General features: G+C 41.8%; 1 protein-coding gene across 2 annotated transcripts; it reads right to left on the reverse strand.

Annotated features, from left to right (window-relative positions):
• Positions 1-780: 780 nt before the first annotated feature.
• Positions 781-8,790, reverse strand: thpo (thrombopoietin). Of its 2 annotated transcripts, XM_021589636.3 has the most exons (5): positions 8,412-8,790; positions 8,093-8,217; positions 6,791-6,877; positions 6,450-6,614; positions 781-3,175 (listed from the first exon to the last, which is right to left on the reverse strand). In XM_021589636.3, the coding sequence occupies exons 1-5, from the start codon at positions 8,422-8,424 to the stop codon at positions 3,038-3,040; spliced, it is 528 nt and encodes a 175-aa protein (XP_021445311.1). In that variant the 5' UTR covers positions 8,425-8,790; the 3' UTR covers positions 781-3,037. The 2 variants fall into 2 exon arrangements, with proteins under 2 accessions (XP_021445311.1, XP_021445313.1); XM_021589638.3 differs by lacking the exon at positions 6,791-6,877.
• Positions 8,791-21,590: the final 12,800 nt, after the last annotated feature.

The following is a 21,590-nucleotide window of genomic DNA, read 5'->3' on the forward strand; positions in this document are numbered from 1 at the left end:
CCAGTCACCCACCATGTGTTAACCAGTGACGTGCATCAACTGGGTATTTCTGATACTCACCATCATGTTGTGTAAAATGACTGTAGGTTGTAAACCAATGGAAACGTCAGATGAGATGTGGTAGCGAATATTTTGCGAAAGGGTTAGACACACATCACATTGAGTATTGTATTACTTACCATTCAATTAATATGGTTGGATCCCACATAGGGTTAACTTCACAGAAGTGCTAGTTGAGTCAGTCTGTGGAATAGCAAATGTTTTACAGTAACCTCCAATGTAGCATTAAACACTGTGGATGATGGGTATATAGACTAGAGACTCTCCTTATGTTAATCATTATAGTGGAGAAAAACCTGCTAATCACAAGTAGGGTAAAAAAAGAATCTCAAAAGATTAGTAATTATTTGGGGGTCTTCCTTGGTGAGAACAGAAACTATATTGTGGCATTTATGTGTAGCTGGTTTCCTTGAATCACTGAGTCATCTGGCTTACCTATATAGAGTGCATAGTAATGTAGGGATTGAGGGGGAAAAGACTAGCGGCTAGCCTCCCTGGATGCTAGGATTTGACAGCCTTCATTGAGAGGTCAGGACACAGATGGCACATGATGTAGTGCCCTGTAACTGTAAGGTCACTGGCTCAAGCACTGCATCGGCTGTTCCCCTTCAATCACTGCAGCTCTGGTGACGTTGCAAAGCATATATCGCCCCCTTCTGGTCTGGAAATAGTTCACACCAGCATGCATGTTCTGCACATTGGATGGAGAAAAGGATTCTGTTATTGACAATACCATTTATAATGTATTTTAATTTAGTGGTACATACAAAAAATGAGAATTGTGCCAATGTTACATAAATACGTAATAAATTGTGACCTCATGGATCCGGCCCACACCTCTAGTAAAGCCCAGTGTGCAGTAATCAGAACATCCACACCAGAACAGCAGGAGTCAAACATACATACATCCTCTTGCCCCTCAGCTTACATTATAAAAGTGACTGGTGTCATTCACAAAGAATGTTCATAGGAACATATCCCACTGGATATGGTGAGGGGATACAGGTGAGAGGTAAGGGGTTAAAGATCAATGTTGATAACAGGTGTAACCCCATGGCTGGGTATGGTCGGGCCCAGGCCTCTGTTGAGCAGGCCCAGCTGGTGATAAGGTCAAAGCCAGGTGAGGGGTTAGAGGTCAGTGGTGACAACTGGCATTAACCCGTGGATGAGCAGGGTGGGTCACAGGTCTCTACTCAGATGCAGGAAGGAGGAGTAACGCCTCGTGTCCGCCGGAGTGCGGGGCAAATACAGGAAGCGCACGGCGAGGGGTGGGTCGATGATGGCTTTGACTAGGCCTAGAACATACAGGAAGCGCACGGCGAGGGGTGGGTCGATGATGGCTTTGGCTAGGCCTAGAACATACAGGAAGCGCACGGCGAGGGGTGGGTCGATGATGGCTTTGACTAGGCCTAGAACATACAGGAAGCGCACGGCGAGGGGTGGGTCGATGATGGCTTTGACTAGGCCTAGAACATGCAGGAAGCGCACGGCGAGGGGTGGGTCGATGATGGCTTTGACTAGGCCTAGAACATACAGGAAGCGCACGGCGAGGGGTGGGTCGATGATGGCTTTGACTAGGCCTAGAACATACAGGGCACTGCCACACACGTTGTCATAGGATAACATGATGCCAATGCTGCGTCCAGACTGGCCCCAGAGCTCGACTGATCATGTCTGGTTGATTATAGTTATGAGAGTATGGATGCAAAGAAAGTAAAAGTTGCCCCACAACTACTAATAAAGGGTTGATTATTTTTCTGGGCTAATACATATGCTTTTGACCTACATAAATTACTCATCACACAAAAGACATTTGCAAAACTAGCAACCTCCTTTAAGTCAAAGAAACTAAACTCAAGTTTGAGCTATTATTACAGATACATGTAACGTGTAGGCCTAGACATAAGTTTGACATTTATTTCTGAGTAGTTTACAACCTCCAGCTGTATCCTCTTTCTGAGTAGTTTACAACCTCCAGCTGTATACTCGGTCAATTGGAGTTTCATAAATGGATGGCGGCTACAATGGGAGTATGTCAATTGTATACCCATTGGAGGAGAATGTGAAAGGGGTGGGACCTCTGGCTTTCTCATCCAATGGGTTTTGAGGAGGCGGCGAGGAGAGAGGACATGAGGAGTATACAATTGAGATTCTCCATTGTATCACTCAATCTTTTTTTGACTGTGCGCCATTTGTAATGTTTCGCTTGTTAATCCAATCAGTTATGCATCCTCCTTGACCTCGTGACCCCAAAACTGTTGACACAGCTGATTGGTTTCAGACAATATTTGTATTACTTTCAGAAAAGTTTAATTAAAACATGGTGTATAATTTGACATTTTATGAGGACAGGTTTTTTTGTGTAGTTAAAATTTCCTTTGAGGATTTAATTTTAATAATGACATACAAATATAAACAAATATTTATATAGCCTGATTAATGAATTAATAAAAAAAACACAGTTATAAAACTAATGTACAGTGAACAATAAATAAAAAATACTAAGAGTGGACCATTATCTGATTGCATCCAAATGCTTGACATGTGTTCCTAGTGCTCTGTTGGTAGGTGCCATGAAATGCAAGCCATCAATTGGGTCAATTGTCTCTCATATGTAGCATGTACATTTATATTCCTTTTGTCCTGGTTTTACTGCAGAAGCAGCATGCAGTCAGTCTAAGCTGAATGCCGGAAACAGTGAGCTGTCATTCCAAATAATGACCAGCAGAAGGTGACGTATCTCCATGTTTCATTACAAGTCTTTACTGTCTGTAATGTGTAACCAACCAGAGAAAGGTCTGCTTGGTGAGTGACAGCTTTCAGGCGGTTATGTCATTTCTCCTCTCTGAGCACCTCCCTTCTCCACATCGCCTCTCCTCTCTGGGTGCATCACAATACTCTACAGCAGCCCCCTAGCCTCCTCACTTATCTGGGTGCGTCTCAATACTCTGAAGTAGCTCCCTCCCCTCCTTCTTCTTCAGGGGCACCCATGGGTCAGGTCAGCCATAAGCCATTCCATCTTTCCAGTGATCAGTCTGCTGAAAGTCCACAGAACCGTGCTCAGGCTGTGGGTACTCTCAGCGGTACTTGAAAACAACGGGCTCTCCACAGACCCCTTTAGGACCAAAGGGAAGAGCGAGAAGGTGGGGGATGGGTAGGATGGAAAGAGACGAAGAGAGCAACAGGGGAAGAGAAAAGGAGAGAATTGAGGGAGAGAGAGAGAGTCAGTATAACAAAGATATGACACACATTACTAAATATGCTGATGGTTTCCATTACAAAAGCAATTCACTTTAACTATGCATGTTGATTGAGAGCTGTAGTCTTCTGCATTGAAATGATCATACACATGAAAGCATGTTGTTGACATTGTCTGATAGTGAGACACACTTGAGAAACACTGAATGACAATTGGAAAGAAACTATTGTAATTTCACTGTTCTGTTCATCTCTAGCCAGTCTTTTAACTACAAATGTTGCTAGTGAATGGCATGTCCCTTGCATAAGTTCTCCATGCGTAGCCTGGATGGCTGTGTCTCTGTCATGGGGAAGGTATGCTCTGCGATCTGCTAATCTTCCTGGCGAAGGAAGACTAGGGTTCATTGGGGTCACAGCTATGTTTGAAATGAGAGGGAGTCAATGAGGGATTACTGGAAGAAGACAGGATACTCCATTTTCATATGGAAATGAAAGTGACGTCAAATAAAATAAAATTTTATTGGTCACATACACATGCGTAGCAGATGTTAATGCGAGTGTGGCAAAATGCTTGTAGTTCCGACAGTGCAGTAATATCTAACAATTCCCCAACAACTACCTAATACACACAAATCTAAAGGGGTGAATGAGAATATGTACATATAAGTATATTGATGAGCGATGGCCGAGCGGCATAGGCAAGGTGCAATAGATGGTATAAAATACAGTATATACATGTGATATTAGTCATGTAAGATATGTACACATTATTAAAGTGGCATTATTTAAAGTGGCATTGTTTAAAGTGACTAGTGATCCATTTGTTAAAGTGGCCAGTGATTGGGTCTCAATGTAGGCAGCAGCCTCTGAGTTAGTGATTGCTGTTTAGCAGTCTGATTGCCTTGAGATAGAGATTGAAAAACAGCTTCTTCGGTCCCAGCTTTGATGCACCTGTACTGACCTCACCTTCTGGATGGTAGCGGTGTGAACAGGCAGTGGCTTGGGTGGTTGTTGTCCTTGATGATCTTTTTTGCCTTCCTGTGACATCGGGTGCTGTAGTCATGGAGGGCAGGTAATCTGCTCCTGGTGATGCGTTGTGTAGTCCGCACCACCCTCTGGAGAGCCTTGCAGTTGAGGGTGGTGCAGTTGCCGTACCAGGCTGTGATACAGCCCGACAGGATGCTTTCAATTGTGCATCTGTAAAAGTTTGTCAGGGTTTTGGGTGACAAGCCAAATTTCTTCAGCCTCCTGAGGTTGAAGAAGTGCCACTGCACCTTCTTCACCACACTGTCTGTGTGGGTGGACCATTTCAGTTTGTCTGTGATGTGTACGCTCAGGAACTTAAAACTCTCCAGCTTCTCCACTGCTGTCCCTTCGATGTGTATAGGGGGCTGCTCCCTCTGCTGTTTCCTGAAGTCCACGATCAACTCCTTTGTTTTGTTGACGTTGAGTGAGAGGTTGTTTTCCTGACACCACCCTCCGAGAGCCCTCACCTCCTCCCTGTAGGCCGTCTCGTCGTTGTTGGTGATCAGGCCCACTAATGTTGTATCATCTGCAAACCTATGATTGAGTTGGAGGCGTGCATGGCCACGCAGTCGTGGGTGAACAGGGAGTACAGGAGAGAGCTAAGCACACACCCTTGTGGGGCCCCAGTGTTGAGGGTCAGAGAAATGGAGATGTTGTTTCCTACCTTCACCACCTGGGGGCTGCCAGTCAGAAAGTCCAGGACCCAATTGCACAGGGCGTGGTTGAGACCCAGGGCCTCCAGCTTGATGATGAGCTTGGAGGGTACTATGGTGTTGAATGCTGAACTGTAGTCAATGGACAGCATTCTTACATAGGTATTCCTCTTGTCCAGATGGGATAGGGCAGTGTACAGTGTGATGGCGATTACGTCATCAGTGGACCTGTTGGGGCGGTATGCAAACTGAAGTGGGTCTAGGGTGGCCGGTAAGGTGGCGGTGATATGATCCTTGACAAGCCCTTCAAAGCACTTCATGATGACAGAAGTGAGTGCTACGTGGTGATAGTCATTTAGTTCAGTTATCTTGAAACTTAGCAACACTGAAATGCCTACGCTCACTGCACACCAACAAGTGGCCAATAAGTAATCTAAGCAAGACATAGCTGTGGGAAGTAGTTTGGTGGTGGGACTGCTGCAATTTTTTTGCCAAAGTGATTTGGGGGGAGGTGTGCAGATTTATTTTGCCATCACTGAAGACGCCGCTAACAGGACTAGTAAAGGTACAGTGTACTATTTTTGTGATTATTTTTTTACTAAATTGAGTGTATACTCACACTTGAGTCTGATAATTATCTGTACAAAGCAGTTCATCTGATAATACTTGTGGAATATAAAAATACTTGCTTGATATATTTTTTCCAGTTTCTTGAAATACCTTGCAATTGCAACTTATTTCTATGTGAAAACTGAAATGGTCTATCCATTCCTTTTTAGTAGACACTCTTATCTGGAACAATTTATAGTAGTGAGTGCATACATTTTCATACTTTTTTGTACTGATCCCCCATGGGAATCAAACCCACAACCCTAGCATTGCAAGTGCAATGCTCTACCAACTGAGCCACATCATCACAAACCACTTGATGTCTCAATGTAGTCAATTAATGTAGTGTTTTTCTTCATAGTGATGGAAAGTCTACAGGTACAAACATAGATGACCAGCCTATGTACAATACAGTAATGTACATTAACATGAAGTGGTTTGTAGGGATGGTAAATGAATACTGCACAAAAAGTGGTTGTTTTCCATGTTATTTGATCAAGAAAAATATTTAATTTGATGTGGATGTTTTGTGTCTTTGCACCTTTTGATGTAAATGTTTGAGAACAGGGTTTTGTTATTTTAAGATTACATTAGAATGAAAATCACAGAGAAAGGGATAGGACAACAACTCTTGCAATTTCAACTATTGAATCCTGGAAGATACTGTTCTTAATTACTACCTTTTTGGCAAAATCTGAGCTACTGAAATATATTTTTGCCCACTCTACAGATATCTATATAGGTCTGCTAATACTAAGGCCCAGTGCACTACTTTTGCACTTTTTATGATATATATTTTTTAAATTCTGATTTTTCAGGGGGTGCTGCAGCACACTCAGCACCCCTACTTCTCAGCAACCTATAGTGTGTGTATGTATGTGTGTATTTCTTATTATCCCTTACCCTGATGTCCAGGTGTGTGATTATGTGTAGGTAGTTGTTGACAGTGTGCTCCAGTCTCTCCAGCAGAGTTGCGGCACAGCCAGGCTGGCTCAGAGTCTTAACCACACTCACACTCCTAGACAAAGCCCTCAGAGTTGCAGCTATGTCCCCCTTCTTCTCCTGGGCCTGGGAGAAAAACACACACACACACACACAGGTAACATACACACACACACACACACACACACACACGAGAGAGAGAGATACAAACATCAAATTATTACCACAATTGGATGTTACTGAACCGAGGAAAACAAATCATCTGCATTGAGAAGCAGAAGTTGAAGTGTTTGATAGCGTACTGATTTCCTCTCCCAGGAAGCCTTGTGAACCTTGATGCAGGGGAGCTGAATGGGGGACGGGAGCATCTTCAAGGCATCACAATCAGCCTGAAGAAAGGAGATTAGCACACAGACATTAAAAAAGAGACAGGCATGCAGGCAGGCAGGCAGGCCAGATTCAGTGGTGTAGAGGAGGGTATACGCAGGTATATGCCATATACCACCTTTTTTTGTGGGCATTGCATATGTTTACTTCTTAATCCCCATGATGCGTATCAAAGTAGTGTAGTGGAGGTATACGCAATATCAATTTATAAGGCTGATGGAACAGATCAAAATGTTTAGCTTAGAATATTGATAAACGGATAATTATTTATTCACACTTTAAGCGCAGCAATGTGCACACGGTGGTAAACCTACGCGTTAATGTTCCAAAATGCAATTGAGAAAACCCATTCTAAAATGTGCACTGCACATGCAAACGGTTTCATGGAAAGAGATGGAAATATCCATTAGAAATGTATAAAGAGGGGAGATCTCAAGATGCAACAACTATCATGGGTTGCTAATATGACTAGGATAATGCCTTTGGCTGCTTGACAATGAAAGGAACATTGAAAACCAACAGGAGAGCGCATATGAAGTCTTTATTAAATAATTGCCTCCACGTTTCCACGGTGGCATTTTGGCTAGGCTACTTTGAATGGTAAGACATTCCTCATAATATGAAGTAAAACATCCAGGTCTCAAACAATTAAGGAACAGGAAACATATAGTGATGCTAATGATAGACCTGAACGTCTTCTGGTAGATGGAAAGGATTTCCCCAAAACCTTCTCAATTAAATGTTAACTAGCTACAAAGTAGCCTATGCCTGTCTGGCAGAATAATATCATGATTATTTGCATCAATCCAGTGGCTATTTGTTTTGCAAACTCCTTCTCATGTGTGCTACAGAAACACTGCTAACTAAATAACAGTGCCCGTTGCCTGCACAGTTGTAATAAAGGGTAACTACACTCAAAAATACAAATGTAAAAGTTTTTCCCAGACCTCGAAAGTGGTCTCCTCATGTGGTTTAAGAATTAGTGTGTACTTAGAAGGTCCAATTTAATTGTCTATCTATTAAAAAAAGTGTGACTGAGAGCAAAAACATGAAAAAATGTAGGTAATTCAGAGTGTATGTAACTGTTTGTCTTAATTTTTCACACAAGGCACCTTTCCTTCGGGCTGTTTGGGAAATCTGGGGCAAAATTTGAGTATACCCACTTATCCAGGCACCACTACAGCACTGGGCAGATTGTTAAAAACATATAGGTTTACCAGAGCAGCCGCCATCTCTGCCACAGTGTTCATGTCCCTCCTGGACTCTCTGTCACACACAAAGTCTATGGGCCTGGTTTCAGCATTCCACACCTCAGAGGCTACCATGCACAGCAGAAGAAGTCCTGGACACATACATAACATATTCAACTCATTTAAGAATGTATTCATCCTCAAGGTGCTATGACAGTCAGACACTGAATCAACCCCTAAATGACTCAACACACTGCACATAAAGTATGAAAATATGATACTAGATAGGCCTAGCTCATTATAGTTTAATATATTCCATCAGACACTCTTTGAATAGCCTACTCACTGCTTAACGCCATGCCCCTCTCGGCTGCGTCTGATGTCCATTAATGTGGTCCATTAAAAAAAACGGAATGTTTACTGTCTTCAGTCGGTAATAAAACCACTCCGAATTACTTTCTGCACATCTGAAGTGCGTTGTGTCCCCTCTATAGTCCTCGCGCCCTTTAATTTTCCACGTTATCATCCTTCATAGCGCGAAGAGCGCGCGTTATCAAATCCCAGAACGCGCTCAATTTTCCTTTTTCTATAATCCAAAGGGTCACGTGAACGAATATCACCGAACTGCTGTTCTTCTTTCATCTGTCCCCTGTCGTTAATTAAATCTCTCTTTCGCTCGCTTGCTCTCTCTCGTTCTATGACAATGACTCATTAACATAAAAGTCATGTAACGTTCAGAAGATAATATGTTGACTAGGCTACCTACTCCCACCGGAGTTAATGTTTTATTATTGTGAAACGATAACATCTACTTATCTAGGGTGCACAGCTGATCAATCAAGCCATTGGAATTCTCCCATGGCTGTCAAGCATGTAGGATTTAGGCATAATTGGTTGGCCTGAAGCTCAATGATTCTATTGTACCAATTTCTCTTCGATATTTTTGTTTTATCACTAACAAAATAATGTTCTAATCTACCATTTTTATAGTCATTCAAGTGTGCTAACCATGTACAGCACCACTTTCAAATAATTTTCCCTCCCACGCACGCACACACTCCCTCTCTTTCTCTCTCTCTCACACACACTCACTAACTCTCTCCTTACTGCGTAGGAGCGGTGTTTTGCTGTTTGATTTGCGTGCTTACAAACATCCCGTCAGCGGCCAAGTTCAAGTTTATTTACCTCCCAGTCAGTCAGGCCAAACTGTCCAAGTCCTGCCCGAAGGAAAATATTCAAACATAAATGTTCACCTGTTGATTTATTCCCATTTTCAGCCTCTCGATTACCCCATCATCATAATCACTGCAACCCATTCATTAGCCGAACTGAATAGACATCGCCGCCTCTCCAGGAGAGGAAATTGCTTCGAGCAGCCTTGTTAAAAATTAATTTAATTCATAGTCCAGAGTTGACTGCGGTAGTATCACACAGTGGGTGCTGTTTAGACAGCTGTGGGTGCGTGCCATCTGGAGTCCAGTGGGACTGACAGTATTGAATCGATAGCCTACTGATGCAATAACAAATTGAAAGTAGCATTTTACCTGCAAGGGCTATCATTATGAACAATAGGCATGAATATTAATAACACTAGGCAATTTGAATAAATTCATGGTCTAAATAACTGGCTTTTCATTAGTATAACGGTTAGTATGGTATTTTCCTTTGAATACTCGAAGTACTGAGTACTTTATACATTTCCAAAAATATCTATTAGCTATTTTTTGTTTTGTCATTATGGGATATTGTGTGTAGATTGATGAGGGGGAAAAACGCTTTAATCAATTTCAGAATAAGGCTGTAACGTAACAAAATGGGGAAAAAGTCAAGGTGTCTGAATACTTTCCGGATGCACTGTTAATGTTGTAAATGACTATTGTCGCTGGAAACATATTAATGCAAAAATAACATGCAAAACAGTCAACAAAAAAAACATATATATATATATATATATATATATATATATATGCAAAAATAACATGCAAAACAGTCAACAAAAAAAACATATATATATATATATATATATATATATATATATATATATATATATATTTGTTGTTGACTGTTTTGCATGTTATTTTTGCATATATATATATATATATATATATATATATGTTTTTTTTGTTGACTGTTTTGCATGTTATTTTTGCATTAATATGTGTCACACAGCAGTTTGCAAACAATGAAAATAATAATAATTGAGTTAACAAAGGCTGAAGGTCATTGGCCACATATAAAATGGCATCAAATTACGTTATGTCTACAGTAGCTTTTATTGGACTGATGATGGCAACATCATACTTTGAAAACCTTTGCTAGTAGGCTAAACAAGCAGTCATCATCATGAATCACGTCAACAATCTACGGCAAATCCTTTTCAATCATTGTCATATGAAGACAAATTAATGATGAAACTTATTGGTGCTCATCGGCCACTGGACATAAACATTACACAACAAGTTGGAAATCGAAAATTCAACAATGAGTGGTTTGGAAGGAATTAGTGGCCAACTGTAAGCCTTGCAAATAAATCACTAGCCTGCTATTCAGTGGAGTGGGTGTGTGGTCCAAGTCTGGGTTTAAGGGTCTCTTTTCCAAGCTTAAAAGGATAAACATTCAACACCACATGGGTCAGAAAAGGTTGAATACATTGGCCATGCTGTCAATCCAGCATGACTTCTGCCAAGTTCAAAATAAATGGAAACTCAGAACTGGGATATCTCAGACTTCAGTGAGTTCAATACAACTGGGAACTCTGAAAAAAATGAGCTTCGACTGGGAAAATACGTTTTGAACGGTCGTCCAACTCGGAATTCCAAGTTAAGAACTCAAGCCTCTTTGTAGAGCTCCGACCTGAAGATATCTGACGTCATGACACCTTGTTTTTTTTTATGAGTTCCCAGTTGTCTTGAAAGCACCATAAATCCAAAGAATGCCAGACTTTGATGACAAAATTTTCCCACAAGGACCGCCGCACCACCTTCCTGTTCAAGTGAGCACAGCACAACAAGGTACCAAAATGACTTGTATGCTGCTGCTTGTAGTGTCATACCCAAGAAGACTCGAGGTTTCAATCGCTACCAAAGGTGCTTCAACAAAGTACTGAGTAAATGTTCTGAATACTTATGTAAATGTGATATTTCCATCTTTTTTAAATACAAATGTCTAAAAGCCTGTTTTTGCTTTGTCATTATGGGGTATTGAGTGTAGACTGAGAAATAACAGCAACATTTAATACATTTTAGAATAACATAACAAACATAACAAAATGTGGAAAAAGTCAAGGGGACTGAATACTTTCCAAATGCACTGTACATATACTGCAGCTAAGAAAGTACTATTAAGTGTATGTTGTTTAGTAAGCTGTTAATAGCCCATTTGCCTCACCCTAATAATTTGGTCCCTTCCCCCCTCATAACTTAGGACCTACTGTTCTGACTTGGTTGTGCACATGTAGCCTATAGCCTGTTTTAGAGAAATGTAATCATTGAATATTGTAAGAGCTTTCATTGTCTGCTTATGTGCCCCCTTTATTTATCCTACGGTTCTGACTTGGTGTACAGGGAAAATACTGTAAGAACGGCCCATGTTCTAAATTCTGTCACTGTACATTTCAAAAGTGCTGAACAAATAGTTATTGACTACTTCCGTCCTACCTCGCTCATTAATGTCTTAATCGAAATGATGGATTACCGCTTATCCTCTGGTCATCCCCTTATGCAATAGTCTGTACATCTCAGTACATTTCAGAAGAATTAGTCAGCCATATCAGCTATGTTTTTTTAAATGTAAATGAGACTGAATGAACTGTTTCGCTGCCAGACAAGGCTCCGCTGATAGCCAGGTGCCGTAGCAGTACAAGAGTTCAACATTCACCTTCTGCTACCATTTCTAGCCGTCTTTGCATACAGTTTGAGGCAAACATTTGATGAATCCAACGTATGCACCAGATCGAATGCACTGCAACTGCCTCTGCAACGCAATGCTGCAAGGCAAACACAATGTTTCATTGGAAATTAATGTAATTCCGGTGTACCAAAATGCAATGATGCTGTCGGTGTGTTCGAAGCGTAAGGATTCACTCCATGGTGCTGAAAAGAAAGCTCTGCTGTTGGGACAGCTTTATGTAGGCCCTAACAGTTTGTGGGCACAGTTTGTCACCTTATAGTGCAATTCAGTGGCGACCAGTTATTCAGGGTTTTGAGCCCCACATTTTTTGCAAAAAAATAAATGTATATACAATACCATTCAAAAGTTTGGGGTCATTTAGAAATGTACTTGTTTTTGTAAGAAAAGCAATTTTTTGTCTGTTAAAATATCAAATTGATCAGAAATACAGTGTAGACATTGTTAATGTTGTAAATGACTATTGTCGCTGGAAACAGTACATTTTTTATGGAATATCTACATAGGCATATAGAGAGAGGCCCATTATCAGCAACCATCACTCGTGTTCCAATGGCATGTTGTATTAGCTAATCCAAGTTTATCATTTTAGAAGGCTAGTTGATCATTAGAAAACCCTTTTGCAAGTATGTTAGCACAGCTGAAAACTATTGTTCTGATTAAAGAAGCAATAAAACTGGTCTTCTTTAGACGAGTTGAGTATCATCAGCATGTGTGGGTTCGATTGTCAGCTCAAGAAACAAACGCCTCACAAGTCCTCAATTGGCAGCTTCATTAAATAGTACCGGCAAAACTCTAGTCGCAACATCAACAGTGAAGAAGCAACTCCAGGATGCTGACCTTCTAGGCAGAGTTGCAAAGAAAAAGCCATATCGCAGACTGCCCAATAAAAATACAAAATTAAGATGGGCAAAATAACAACTTGTAGACTTGTTTACGTGCTGCTGTGCGGTTTGTTGCTAACGTTTCTTTGCTACCTGCCAACTTTACAGTTTTTACTTTTTTAATTACCGTTTTATATGTTTTATTTTTCCCTCGCTCTACTTTTTTCATTCAACTTTTTCACCCCGGATGCTTTATCTGGACATGGTTCTATACGACCTCCACCAGCCGAAGCTAAGTAGTAACATTAACATTGTCTTCTAATTGCAGTCACTGTACTTATAAAATAAAGGAGAACGATCGCCTTATGGTGAAGATAGCTGTGCTGCAAGCCCAGCTTTAGACACAATCGTTAGGCAAGGGTAATTTAAGTGTAGGACAGAATGAAACAGCGTCTGCGCCACCAATAAGTACAGATAGTAAACTCAGCAAAAAAATAAACGTCCTCTTACTGTCAACTGTGTTTATTTTCAGCAAACATAACATGTGTAAATATTTGTATGATCATAACAAGATTCAACAACTGAGACAAACTGAACAAGTTCCACAGACATGTGACTAACAGAAATGGAATAATGTGTCCCTGAACAAAGGGGGGGATCAAAATCAAATGTAACAGTCAGTATCTGGTGTGGCCACTAGCTTCATTAAGTACTGCAGTGCATCTCCTCCGCATGGACTGCACCAGATCCAACAGGTCCCAGATGTGCTCAATGGGATTGAGATCCGGGCTCTTCGCTGGACATGGCAGAACACTGACATTCCTGTCTTGCAGGAAATCACGCACAGAAAGAGCAGCATGGCTGGTGGCATTGTCATGCTGGAGGGTCATGTCAGGATGAGCCTGCAGGAAGGGTACCACATAAGGGAGGAGGATATCTTCCCTGGAATGCACAGCGTTGAGATTGCCTGCAATGCCAACAGGCTCAGTCCGATGATGCTGTGACAAACTGCCCCAGACCATGATGGACCCTCCACCTCCAAATCGCTCCCGCTCCAGAGTACAGGCCTCGGTGTAACGATCATTCCTTCGACGATAAATGTTAATCAAACCATCGCCCCTGGTGAGACAAAACCGTGACTTGTTAGTGAAGAGCACTTTTTGCCAGTCCTGTCTGGTCCAGCGACGGTGGGTTTGTGCCCATAGGCGACGTTGTTGCCTTTAATGTCTGGTGAGGACCTGCCTTACAACAGGACTACAAGCCCTCAGTCCAGCCTCTCTCAACCTATTGCGGACAGTTTGAGCACTGATGGAGGAATTGTGCGTTCCTGGTGTAACTCGGGCAGTTGTTGTTGCCATCCTGTACCTGTCCCACAGGTGTGATGTTCAGATGTACCGATCCTGTGCAGGTGTTGTTGCATGTGGTCTGCCACTGCAAGGACGATCAGCTGTCTGTCCTGTCTCCCTGTAGCGCTGTCTAAGGTGTCTCATAGTACGGACATTGTACTTTATTGCCTGGGCCACATCTGCAGTCCTCATGCCTCCTTGCAGCAGGGCACGTTCATGCAGATGAGCAGGGACCCTGGACATCTTTCTTTTGGTGTTTTTCAGAGTCAGTAGCCTACCATCTGTAAGCTGTTAGTGTCTTAACGACCATTCCACAGATGCATGTCCATTAATTGTTTATGGTTCATTGAACAAGCATGGGAAACAATGTTTAAACCCTTTACAATGAAGATCTGTGAAGTTATTTGGATTTTTACAAATTATCTTTGAAAGACAGGGTCCTGAAAAGGGACGTTTCTTTTTTAGTTGAGTTTAATCCCCTCATACAGTCCCAGCAGCCGGACAATTTTCTCATGGCTTCTGGAAGGAAATGCTGTAGGAATGCTCAACCGATGTCGCTCATTCAGCCAACAGAAATTTTAATCCGGTTCTCCCAATTAAGCAACGAGTTGGAGTCAGAGTCCGAGTCTTCTCTGGTCTCTCCTCTACCCGTTACGGGGTCTGAGACGCCGAAGCCTTCCACCATTAGCTCTGACAAATTGAACACCCTAGTCATTGGCTACTCCATTACCGGTAGTATTAGACCTAAAAATAATCATCCAGCGATCATACACTGTTTACCAGGGGGCAGGGCTACCAACGTTAAGGCTAATCTGAAGATAGTGCTGGCTAAGCCTAAAACTGGCGAGTGTAGAGAGTATAGGAATATTGTTATCCACGTCGGCACCAACGATGTTAGGATGAAACAGTCAGAGGTCACCAAGCACAACATACAGTAGCTTCAGGATGTAAATCAGCTAGAAAGATGTCGGCATCAAATAATTGTCTCTGGCCTCCTGCCAGTTAGGGGGAGCAGAGTCTCAACTCAGTCGCTGGTTGAAAACTGCTTTCTGCACCTCCCAAAAGAGGGAGGGACTCACCCACAAACAGGACCAATCCTGGCCTGCTGAGGAGTGACGGACTCCATCCTAGCTGGAGATGTGCTCTCATCTTATCTATGAACATTAACAGGGCTCTAACTTCTCTAGCTCCACAATGAGATAGGGTGCAGGCCAGGCAGCAGGCTGTTAGCCACTGTCGTGTCTTTGGCTATGCCGGATTAAGTGATGACACGCTATTCTATAAAATAATTTCTCCGTAATTAATATCACCTGATTGAGCTAATCATGTAAATATAATTAACTAGAGAGTCAGGCACCACAAAATAATATTTATAGAGCTGTTATCTTCCGAATCAACTCTTACAGAATCGTCCTCTTAATTCAGTCTCATCTGAAAGTTGTAAATTCTTGGTTATCTGCACGAACCCTGGCTAACAATTTGAATCAGCAATACAAAATTGGGTTGAATTATTTATTTACTAAATACCTAACTAATCACACAGAATTACACATACACATAATTAAATCATAACTTGATTACAAATTACGTCATAAAGGAAAACGTCCCTAGCGGGCGGAACAGATATGACAGCTTGTTACACAAAGGAAAAGGGGTGGGTTTGAGTGAAAGAACGGGAAGACTGAGGTACACAGGGAGAAGCTGTGCTATTGTATATACAGTATCTGATGCATTCTAAATTACCGCCCATTTGGAAAAGGAAAATGCAATAAATATTTACTCTGAGCTGCGCTTCGGTAGGTTGGTGGTAGATGGAAGGCCGTGTTGCCAGACCGAGTCCTTTGAAGAATGTCTCTGGTTGTCAATTGGATACGTTGTAGTAACGTCGATGGGTGATAGACGGGATTCTCTGTCTGTTCCTTCCAAACCCTCGTTTGCATCTGCTGTTGCTAACTCAACGGCTAGGAGGTATCACTTCTGTAGTGAAAAAGAGTTCAAAGTTCATTCCATTCGGCAAACCAAAGCTCACGCTGATGTCAGCTTCGTTCTGCAGTTATTATCTGAACCATTCATACATAGGACCGTCGTCCTCAAGTCCTTGGAACAGGAAGTTATATTGTCATCAAGGGCTTATATAGGAAGGGAGAGGAGGGCGTGTTTGAAAAGTTTTATAGCCCATGTCCCTTCACAGGGGCGGGCCACTGATTGAGCAGCCCTATCTTATGAAGACCCAAATCTCACATTTTAGAAGCTAAAATCACATTTCATCCCATCACAAATAATTTCACATTCAAACATTTAAATTTAACAACAATTCCATGTGAATCCGATAACTCTTGATGTGTAGACTTTCCACTGTAGAGTTTATGTCATCTTATCATTGATGAGAATGTCTCAGATGACAACCCGAACTGACATCAAATTCATTAAGTACCACCGCATATGTTCAATCATTCGGATTACCAGAATATAGTTAATTTCCAACACCAACTGATGTTCCCAGAATATCTATGTTAACCAAGGGTTTTGCAAATGTAACCTCAGTAGGGTAGAGTGAGGAAAAAGGGGGAAAGAGGTATTTATGACTGTCATAAATTTATCCCCCAGTCCAATGTCATGACACCACCCTGTCAGTTTAGTGGAGTCTGCTAATAGCATAATATAGTCAGCTCAGCTATCCCCATTGAGACCCTGTCTGTGCCACGATCTAGGTTGGACAAAACTACACATGGCAGTGTTCGCCTTAGTAATCTCACTGGAATAAAGACCTCCTCCATTCCTGTCATTATTAAAAGAGATATTGTGATATCTCACATCTCAAAATAGGGCTACTTAATGTTAGATCCTTCACTTCCAAGGCAGTTATAGTTAATTAATTAACTAATCACTGATCATAATCTTGATGTGATTGACCTGACTGAAACGTGGCTTAAGCCTGATGCATTTACTGTGTTAAACAAGTCCTCTCCTCCTGGTTATACTAGTGACCATGTCCTTCGCGCATCCCGCAGAGGCGGAGGTGTTGCTAACATTTACGATAGCAAATTTCAATTTTCCAACAAAAAAAATGACTGCGTTTTCATCTCTTGAGCTTCTAGTCATGAAATCTACGCAGCCTACTCAATCACTTTTTTTTTATAGCTACTGTTTACAGGCCTACTGGGTCATATACAGCATTCCTCACTGAGTTCCCTGAATTCCTATCGAATCTTGTAGTCATGGCAGTTAATATTCACATTTTGGTGACTTTAATATTCACATGGAAAAGTCCACAGACCCACTCCAAAAGGCTTTTGGAGCCATCATCGACTCAGTGGGTTTTGTATAACATGTCTCCGGACCTACTCACTGCCACAGTTATACGCTGGACCAAGTTTTGTCCTGTGGAATAAATATTGTGGATCTTAATGTTTTTCCTCATAATCCTGGATTATCGGACCACCATTTTATTACGTTTGCAAGCGAAACAAATAATCTGCTCAGACCCCAACCAAGGATCATCAAAAGCCATGCTATAAATTCTCAGACAACCCAACGATTCCTAGATGCCCTTCCAGACTCCCTCTACTACCCAAGGATGTCAGAGTACAAAAATCAGTTTACCACCTAACTGGGGAACTAAATTTAACCTTGCGTAATACCCTAGATGCAGTCGCACCCCTAAAAACAAAAAACATATGTCATAAGAAACTAGCTCCCTGGTATACAGAAAATACCCGAGCCCTGAAGCAAGCTTCCAGAAAATTGGAATGAAAATGGCGCTACACCAAACTGGAAGTCTTCTGACTAGCTTGGAAAGACAGTACCGTGCAGTATCAAAGAGCCCTCACTGCTGCTCGATCATTCTATTTTTCCAACTTAATTGAGGAGAATAAGAACAATCCAAAATTTATGTTTGATACTGTCGCAAGGCTAACTAAAAAGCACCGGCTAGGGAGTAATAAAGCCTCTCCTGAAAAAGCCTGACCCAGAAAATATAAAAACTAATCGGCCTATATTGAATCTCCCATTCCTTTCAATTTTTTTTGAAAAAACTGTTGCGCAGCAACTCACTGCCTTCTTGAAGACAAACAATGTGTACGAAATGCTTCAGTCTGGTTTTAGACCCCATCATAGCACTGAGACTGCACTTGTGAAGGTGGTAAATTACCTTTTAATGGCATCAGACCAAGGCTCTACATCTGTCCTTGTGCTGCTTTTGATCACAACATTCTTTTGGAGAAATTGTAAACCCAAATTGGTCTACACAGACAAGTTCTGGCCTGATATGTCAGAAATATATATATTTTTTAACCTTTATTTAACTAGGCAAGTCGGTTAAGAACAAATTCTTATTTTCAGCCTAGGAACAGTGGGTTAACTGCCCTGTTCAGGGGCAGAATGACAGATTTGTACCTTGTCAGCTCGGGGATTTGACCTGCTGCTCTAACCTCTAAGCTCCCTGCTGTCTCTGTGGATGGTTTGTCTTCTGACAAATCAAATGCAAATTTCAGTGGTCCTCAAGGTTCCATTTTAGGACCACTATTGTTTTCACCATATATATTTTACCTCTTGTTGATGTCATTCTGAAACATAATGTTAACTTTCACTGCTATGCGGACGATACCATGTGTATGTGACAAATACATTTGATTTGATTTGATTTGATACACAGCTGTACATTTCGATGAAACATGGTGATGCCCCAAAATTGCCCTCCCTGGAAGCCTGTGTTTCAGACATAAGGAGGTGGATGGTCTAATTTTTTACATTTAAACTCGGACAAAACAGAGATGCTATTTCTAGGTCCCAAGAAACAAAGATATCTTCTGTTGGATCTGACAATTAATCTTGATGGTTGTACAGTCGTCTCAAATAAAACTGTGAAGGACCTCGGCGTTACTCTGGACACTGATCTCTCTTTTGACGAACACATCAATAATATTTCAAGGACAGCTTTTTTCCATCTTCGTAACATTGCAAAAATCTGAAACTTTCTATCCAAAAATGATGCAGAAAAATGTATCCATGCTTTTGTCATTTCTGGATTAGACTACTGAAATGCTCTACTTTCCGGCTACCCGGATAAAGCACTTCAGTTAGTGCTAAACACGGCCGATAGAATTTTGACTAGAACCCAAAAATGTGATCATATTACCCCAGTGCTAGCCTCTCTACACTGGCTTCCTGTTAAGGCTAGGGCTGATTTCAAGGTTTACTGCTAACCTACAAAGCATTACATGGGCTTGCTCCTACCTATCTTTTCGATTTGGTCCTGCCATACATACCTACACATACGCTATGGTCACAAGACACAGGCCTCCTTACTGTCCCTAGAATTTCTTAGCAAACTGCTGGAAGCAGGGCTTTCTCCTATAGAGCTCAATTTTTATGGAATGGTCTGCCTATCCATGTGAGAGACGCAGACTTGGTCTCAACCTTTAAGTCTTTATTGAAGACTCATCTCTTCAGTAGGTCCTATGATTGAGTGTAGTCTGGCCCAGGGGTGTGAAGATGAACGGAAAGGCACTGGAGCGACGAACTGTCCTTGCTGTCTCTGCTTTGCCGGTTCCCCTCTCTCCACTGGGATTCTCTGCCTCTAACCCTATTACAGGGGCTGAGTCATTGGCTTACTGATGCTCTTCCATGCCGTCCCTAGGAGGGGTGCATCACTTGAGTGGGTTGAGACACTGACGTGATCTTCCTGCCCGGGTTGGCGCCCCCCTCGGGTTCGTGCCGTGGGGGAGATCTTCGTGGGCTATACTCAGCCTTGTCTCAGGATAGTAGGTTGGTGATTGAAGATACCCCTCTAGTGGTGTGGCGGCAGTGCTTTGGCAAAGTGGGTGGGGTTATATCCTGCCTGTTTGGCCCTGTCTGGGGGTATCGTCGAACAGGGCCACAGTGTCTCCCGACCCCTTCTGTCTCAGCCTCCAGTATTTATGCTATAGTTTGTGTCGGGGGGCTAGGGTCAGTCTGTTATATCTGGAGTATTTCTCCTGTTTTATCCGGTGTCCAGTGTGAATTTAAGTATGCTCCCTCTAATTCTCTCTCTTTTACTCTCTTCATGCTGCTGCTCCAGTTTCAACTGTTCTGCCTGCGGCTATGGAACCCTGACCTGTTCACTGGACGTGCTACCTTGTCCCGGACCTGCTATTTTGGACTCTCTCTCTGCATCACCTGCTGTGTCTAATTCTGAATGATCGGCTATGAAAAGTCAACTGACATTTACTCCTGAGGTGCTAACCTGTTGCGCCCTCGACAACCACTGTGATTATTATTATCTGACCCTGCAGGGCGTTCGTAAATACATTTGATTGAACACAGTCACTGGACAGAGGAAGTCTACCTAGAAGACCAGCATCCCTGAGTCGCCTCTTCACTGTTGACGTTGAGACTGGTGTTTTGAGGGTACTATTTAATGAAGCTGCCAGTTGAGGACTTGTGAGGCGTCTGTTTCTCAAACTAGACACTAATATACTTGTCCTCTTGCTCAGTGGTGCACCCGGACCTCCCACTCCTCCAATTCCGGTTAGAGCCTGTGAAGGGAGTAGTACACAGCGTTGTACGAGATCTTTACTTTCTTGGCAATTTTCCAGATGGAATAGCCTTAATTTCTCAGAACAAGAATAGACTGACGAGTTTCATAAGAAAGGTCTTTGTTTCTAGCCATTTTGAGCCTGTAATCGAACCCACAAATGCTGATGCTCCAGATACTCAACTAGTCTAAAGAAGACCAGTTTTATTGCTTTAATCAGAACAACAGTTTTCAGCTGTGCTGAAAATAAGCCGCCGTCATTGAAAATAAGAATTTGTTCTTAACTGACATGACTAGTTAAACAAAGGTAAAATAAAAAAAATAACATACTTGCAAAAGGGTTTTCTAATGATCAATTAGCCTTTTAAAATGATAAACTTGGATTAGCTAACACAACGTGCCATTGGAACACAGGAGTGATGGCTGCTGATAATGGCCTCTGTATGCCTATGTAGATATTCCATAAAAAAATCAGCCGTTTCAAGCTACAATAGTCAATTACAACATTAACAATGTCTACACTGTATTTCTGATCAATTTGATGTTTTAACAGACAAATTTTTTTTTTTTCTTCAAAATCAAGTACATTTATAAGTGACCTTTTGAACAGTAGTGTGTGTATATATCACGTTCTGACCTTTATTTCCATTGTTTTGTCTTATTTAGTATGGTCAGGGCGTGAGTTGGGGTGGTCAGTCTATGTTTGTTTTTCTATGTTTGGTTTCTGTTTCGGCCTAGTATGGTTCTCAATCAGAGGCAGGTGTCGTTAGTTTTCTCTGATTGAGAATCATACTTAGGTAGCCTGGATTTCACTGTTGGTTTGTGGGTGTTTGTTTCCGTGTGTGTGTTTGTCGCCACATGGTACTGTTTCGGTTTTTGTAGAGTTCATGTTATTGTTTTTGTTCGAGTGTTCATTGGTCTTTATTAAAAACATT

The sequence above is a fragment of the Oncorhynchus mykiss genome, chromosome 28 (genome assembly GCF_057628025.1).
Source record: "Oncorhynchus mykiss isolate SJ-2025 chromosome 28, ASM5762802v1, whole genome shotgun sequence".
In the NCBI taxonomy this organism is placed as follows: Eukaryota; Metazoa; Chordata; class Actinopteri; order Salmoniformes; family Salmonidae; genus Oncorhynchus; species Oncorhynchus mykiss.